Source organism: Nematolebias whitei, chromosome 1 (genome assembly GCF_014905685.2).
Source record: "Nematolebias whitei isolate Nwh7 chromosome 1, NemWhi1, whole genome shotgun sequence".
Classification (NCBI taxonomy): Eukaryota; Metazoa; Chordata; class Actinopteri; order Cyprinodontiformes; family Rivulidae; genus Nematolebias; species Nematolebias whitei.
This window is the reverse complement of record NC_056498.1, coordinates 34,269,557-34,276,260: the sequence shown is the minus strand read 5'-3', so window position 1 is coordinate 34,276,260 and position 6,704 is coordinate 34,269,557. Positions and strand designations below refer to the sequence as shown.

General features: G+C 38.6%; 1 protein-coding gene across 2 annotated transcripts in view; it reads right to left on the bottom strand.

Moving 5' to 3' along the window:
- Positions 1–6,704, bottom strand: part of LOC119409642 (serine/threonine-protein phosphatase 2B catalytic subunit alpha isoform) — a 129,274-nt gene that overhangs the window by 51,905 nt on the left and 70,665 nt on the right. For both annotated transcript variants that reach the window (XM_037676546.1, XM_037676554.1), the window contains exons 3-5: positions 2,894–3,018; positions 2,275–2,386; positions 1,006–1,151 (exon numbers count right to left, since the gene is read on the bottom strand). In XM_037676546.1, the coding sequence (XP_037532474.1) occupies positions 1,006–1,151; positions 2,275–2,386; positions 2,894–3,018 (383 nt within the window). The remainder of the gene's footprint in view (positions 1–1,005; positions 1,152–2,274; positions 2,387–2,893; positions 3,019–6,704) is intronic.

Here is a 6,704-nt window from a genome sequence, read left to right as displayed (position 1 = left end):
ATGTGCTCTCTGTCCACATCCTTCTTGTAATTTCAGCATCTTTCTGCCTTTTTAGCTACTTTTCACTGTTTTGTGCTCATTTCTGCTTCTTTCAGCCTAATTGGGCAAACATGTGACTTTCTGCTTTCTTCTGCTAATTTAAGCTTGTTCTACCTTTTCAGCTAGTGTTGTAGTTCATTTGAGCTGTTTCAGATAAATCCAAGTTTTTCATGGTAATCTCTGCTACTTTCAGCCTAATTAAATTCTTTCTTCTAATTTTAGCTTGTTATGCTCGTTTCAGCTTATTTCTGCTAGTTTTAGCTTTTTATGCTATTTCAGCTACTATTTAGCCGTTTTTATGTTAATTTAGCTTTTTCAGCCAATTCTACATATTTGGAGCTCTTTTCAGCTCCTTCTGCTTCCTTCTAGTTGTTGAAGATTCTTTCTGCCTTTACAGCTACTTTCAGCTATTTTTGTTTTGTTTTGTTGTTGCTAATTTCAGCATTTTAGCCGATATCTTTGTGTTCCTTTCTTCTTATTTAAATTCAGCAAATATGTGTTCTTTCTGCTCTCTTCTGCTAATGTAAGCCAGTTCATCCACTTCAGCTATGTTTCAGATTTTTTTAAAGCTATTTTTAGCTGTTTTTTTCAGCTAAGCATTCACGTTGCATTTTCTCAGGAAATGCAGTTTTTCTAGTTGTTTTAATGTTCATTCAAGTTGACAATTTTCTCTACTGTAAATCCCCTTCTTATAACGTACGGCGATTCCTATTTTTAAAATATAAAACTGGAATTCCTGATGACGTCACTCCAGACCAAAAAAAAAAAAAGAAGAGATTTTCAAACTGGCATTCCTAAACAAAACTAGCTTGTTGCCAGGTGATAAATATCCAAAATTAAAACTAAAACTACGCATGATCTTGAAGCTATTGAGAATTGTAAAACAATAATAATTGAGGAGTTCCTCGTTGTGACTCATACTGGCAGCATATTATGAAATAATTGTGAAAATGACGAGACACGTACTTTCCTGATGTCGTCGAGATTTGTGATTTCTGGAGATAGTCCCCCGTGCACGCACAGGAACTGCTGGTTCATGAGCGCGGCCAGAGGAAGGCAGTCGAAGGCGTCCATACACGCGTCATACACCCGCTCCGAATACTTAATTCTACCTGTCATGGTGGGGAAACGAGGCAAAGAGAAGAAAAAACAACAAGCCAAGTCAAACAAAGCTGCTCTCATATACTGGGGCAATGTTTTTGGTCTTTAAATGCTGCCAATAAACTTGCCAAAGACATTAAAAAGAACAGCATGTTACGGTTCACTTTAGCTTTTATTTTTCCTCTTTTCTGCCCGAGTCAAACAGAACCAGACCTGACGTCAGTAAATATTAAGGTGAAAACCGAAGAGTGATTTTAAGCTAACACTGGAGGTTGATGGTTGAAATGGAGACACTTTAAAACAGATTTTTAGAAAGAAAAGACTTTAAACAGAGTTCTGAGCTTAGGAAGTGTAGTCGTGCTGAGCTGTTACAAGGAGGCAGTATCTTACCTGCTGTAGACAGAAGACAGAGTGATTTTTATTGGGGAAAAGGTACAAAATTTGCATAAAAGAGTCAAGCTAACTGTTAGGGAGGATCAGACCTATCTATATTTACAAGACTTTACTGAAGTCTTAAATGACGTCTCACTTTGTTATGCTTTGTCTTGATCAGAATAATTAGAAAACATGATAAATAGTTCAAAAATGGGATTTATTTGTTTGACCTGTGGCTCTTTTTAACTCTCTTAAGTCAAGGACTTCACCATTTAGAAGCATTTTGTTTGTTAAACCACATAACTGTGACGTAGGATTCATTCAGGCAAAAAAAAGTCTCCTAAACTCAAGGGATGAGCCACTCTTTGTTAGTAATGAACCGATTAAAAACTGGAATTTTAGCTAGTAACAAGGTGAAGTACCAGCCTCAATCCTGGTCCTTAGGGCCACTACCCTCCATGTTTTACAAGCGCTCCTGCTCTGAAACACCTGATTCAATGGTTGAATCACCTCTTAAATGTTCTGCAGAAGACTGTCAATCACCGACTCAAAGCAGATGTGTTGGAGCAGAAAAACATCTAAAACATGCAGGACAGTGGCCCTCGAGGACCAGGATTGAACACCCCTGCTCTAAACCTAAATCCTTTTGTTTGCCATCTAATGTGACTACACAAAAACTACACAAAACCTACTTCTAATTTAAAGACACTATTGAATTAAATGTAAAAATTGTAAAAAAAAATAAAATAAAATACTTACATTCCTGCTTAAATGTGAAATACTCGGTTAAATGTCGGCATTCGTGGTTCCCGCGCAGCAAAAACAGTGTTTTGGGGTAAAGGATCTTTAAGGCCCACAAGTACAGCACACACTGAAACAAAGAAAATCACAAGAAGAAATTTAAAGATGGCGACGAACAAAACCCATAAAAGAACCGCTTTCATGAAACGGTTTATTTCAGGAACTTCCTGTATTAAAACAGTCGTGGGGAACATTTAGTGAATCATTTAGAGCTCTGAAGTTGGAGACGACGGTCAAATAAAACATCTGAGGACGGGAATGACATATTCCTTAAAATATGTTTTACATATAAAAGTCTAACAATCCGAGTGACGAGCTGGCAAGAACTATATGAACTAGTTCCCGTGTTTTATGAGTGTTTTGGACAACATTAAAAGATTCCTCAGCCTCGCTGACATTCAGTCCAGACGACGTTGGAAACGACCAGAAAAGCGGTTTATCACGGCAATATCTGCAGCCCCATTCCATCCACGCTCGGAGAAAAGCTATTAATAAACCCAGCTCCGGTCACGAGCGCACGCCGTGCGTCACGTTCGATTAGGGCCACGGGAGGACGATAACAAGCGCGCGCACTCACTTCAATACTGAAATACCCTCTGTCAACGTAGTCCCCCAGGAAAAGGTAGCGCGTGGACGCCGGCGATCCTCCCACTTCAAACAGCTTCATGAGGTCGAAGAACTGGCCGTGGATGTCTCCGCAAACTGGAAAGGAAGGCAGAAAGGACAAGGGCTCGTCAGCGTAAAGGTTCAGTTCACGGCTGAAGCACAACAAATAAAACCAGAATATGATGGTGAGGACTTCTGACTGACCTTTATTATTAGACGGTGAGAACAAGGGGGCGGGGTCAGGGGGAACATCTGTCCTAACACAAACATTAGTCTGGGCACAAGTTTGACTTGTTTTTATTGTTGTTTAGATGTTTGTGGTGGCTGCAGCTCCTTTTTAGCTTCCTCTGGGTAATTAGGCTAAGACTAAAGAAGACTAAAGCAAAAATGTGAAGTGGACGCGTTAGGACTATCTGGACATTCTATTGAAGAACAGAACTGTGCAAGAAGTCTTAACCGCTCCTAATTCCTAAGTGCTTTGCCTCCAGATGTTTGGACTTTCTTACAATTCAATTCATTTACACAGCTCCACGTCACAACAGAACTCATCTCCCCTTTCTGCACACGAGACAATACAATTAATCCTGTACTACAATAAACTCTTTCATGTTTCTGTCTGCGCCTGTTTAGAACTTAATTGTTTTTTTGAATTCTATGTTTTTTTTTTTATATCTTGTGATTATTTGAGTATGTTCCTTAGTACTGAAACTCTGGCACAACGATTTCCTGCGGGATCGATAAAGTTCTATCTTAACTTTTATCAGGGCACTGAACAGAAACATTCGTATATAAAAATAATAATTTAACATTATTTATCTGAGGAGCAGACTGATTTGAGTTTAACTCCATCACAGAACTCTCATCTTGAGCAAGCATGAAGGCGACAGTGGAAAGGAAAAACTCCCGCATGAGGAAGAAACCTTTAGCAGAACCAGCTCAGGACAAGTGGACCATCTGCTTCGCCCGGCTGGGTTTGAGAGGAACAGATACACAATGGCAGGTTGAGAATCACATGTTAAGATAGAAATCAGTGTTTCCCCTAGTCAACTTGCCATGGCGAGGTGCTCATCTCATGATTTTGTTGATGGGGGGTGGAGTCATGTCTGAGTGCAGCTTGTACCAACAGTTTTAGAGCGGGGCGTGGGGGGTGGGGTGGTTCAGCATGAGGGAAACGGTGCCTTTAGCTTTTTAGCTAGAGCGCCTGTATTGGGGTGGAGGGGTGTTCAGCTTGACAGAAAAGGCAACGTGAGCACTGCCTTTAGTATTTTAGCTAGTGAGTCTGTATTTCGCGCCGCTAGCTTCGTGCTATATCAGTGCCGGGTTGGGGGTGGGGGGGGGGTTCGGTTTGGTAGGCGGGGTGCTCAGTTCTGTTGATGGGGTGGGGCACCGCGCTTGTATAATGGTAGGAGAAACACTGGAAATAGTATCAAATGAAAACTATTCAATTGTAACGATTCATTTTTAAGAAATGAGGTCAGTTTGTCCTCCAGTAGTCTAAACCTATAGCAGCATAACAAGCCGACCCTAGCTATAGGATTTATCAAAAAGGAAAGTCTTCAGCCCGGTCTTAAAACTGGACAATGTGTCAGCCTCACGGACAGAAACTGGACGTTGGTTCCACAAGAGAGGAGCCCGAGAACTGAAAGATCTTCCTCCCGTTCTGCTCTTGGAAACTCTAGGAACCACGAGTAAGCCTGCAGTCTGAGAGTGAAGTGCTCTGTTAGGAAAATATGGAACAATAAGATCTGTAATATAAGATGGATATAGGTTGTTGAGGTCTTTGTAGGTAAGATTTTGAATTCCACTCTGGATTTGACAGGGAGCCAATGGAGAGAAGTTTAAACTGGAGAGATATGATCTCTCCTACTAACTCTCACTAAAACAATATTTATATTTTTCTTACAATATTTTAAAGTTGTTTTAGTTCTGACGGTTGTCTGAAAGTCTGCGATCGGGTTGTTCCTTTTAATTTTTATATTTTTTTGTTGAGTCCTTGCACCTGACCAGGACAGCAAACAGTTTGTACTTAAAATAAATAAAGTGAATCAGTGGAGGACAACACAAGAAACTAAATAAATACATGAGAGTCGTGTTGTTCCAAAATAAAACTTTAAAATCCTTTGGAAATCACCTTATTGGAGCTAAAATGTTATTTTAAGAATCAATATTTGTTATGTTTAGCATTCTTTATATGTATAACAAAATAAATTAGATAAATTGTCTCAGTGACAGGATGCTAGTATTAAAATTCATTGCTAACCAGTTATCTAGTATTTTAGCTAGTTTTCTTTTAAAGAGTCAACTGTTCTTAAAGAAAAATCATTTGGTGACTGGTCTGTTGTGCATCAAAAATCCAGTTTACTTAAGCTAATGGGTATTTTTGCTGTCAAACTGTGATTTATTTACTATTTTCTATAAATGTATGTAAAGAAACGGAAGTGCGTCTTTGTAACATGCTACTAGAATCAAACTTACTAACTAGCTAGTTAGCTAGTTCCATAGTTAATTTAGTTTGCAAGCTAAAGACCTGTCCATTGATAAGTTTGTTTTATTAAAAAATTGTTCTCTGATAGCTTGTCTGTAAAGTTTCGACAATACTGGTTCAATGTTCTCGTAAGTTTAGGTTAAGTTTAGCTAACATACATTATCTCTATAGAACTGTGATATTTGTGGTATTTTCCATACTGACTGTATCGTAGTTAATAGGTATCAACTAAAATACTATTTAACTGTGTAGCACCTGAGCTAATTTCTCACAAAATATCTATTTTAACAAAGGTTGTTTGATCATTTCTATCAACACAGTACTGGTTAACGTCTGGATTTTAGGAAACCTTTCAGGTCTGAACAATTCAGAAGTCAGAGCTGGGGCAACTTTTTTGTTTAATATAGAAAAATCTTCTGCACAGAATCATAAATAAACCCTGCATCATTTACCTGAATGTCTACAAAGCAAGCACTAAACACTCAAATGTGTTAGGGTTAAATTAAAAACCAGGTGACTAACATTTCGGATCTTTATAATAAATTTTTTAATTCACTTTGAATAACTATAAAAATCGCTCTCGGCGTTTATCTCAAACGTCGTTTACATCTATTAATTTTAACCAACTTCACTAAAGTTGTGTTGTATGTAAACTCTTACAGGTTGCGACAGCTCAAAAAGTGTCCGTTTTATCCCGTTTTTAAACTGGTCCTGCCAAGTTTGCGTGCGTTAAATCTGGTTTATCACAGCTATCCCTCACAGATAATTTAGTTGACATTAACGATGAGGTCTGATGGAATCCCAGAGCCAACATATACAGATATTAATAAACGAGCACGCAGCCGGTAAACGCCACCTGGGGAGCATTCTGGGAGGAAAACAATTGCGCTACAAGTGATTTAGCCTGGATTGGTTTTCTATCACCCTATGAGGTCAAACACTCTTAATACTCTACAGAGAAACCAAGGTGTCCTAGGATTTGTTGCTTTTCCACCTTTGACTGTCAAGGTGAATATAAAAACACCAGATTAAAAAAGAAGTTGCAGTTTTTATAGATACAATAAAGGTCTGTCTGACGGTTATAACCTGAATTTACTGATAAATATGAACATTTCCTCCCAGCTGGGCACTCATTGCTTTTGACAAATTTGTTTCAGTAAGTTACACATAATTTAATTACAGTAGTCCCTTGTGTATCGCTGGGGATCCATACCCTGAAGCCCAGCGATAAGTGAAAAACTGCAAAGTACAAATAGTAGTACAAGTACAAGCTTAAAATGCCTATATATATATATAT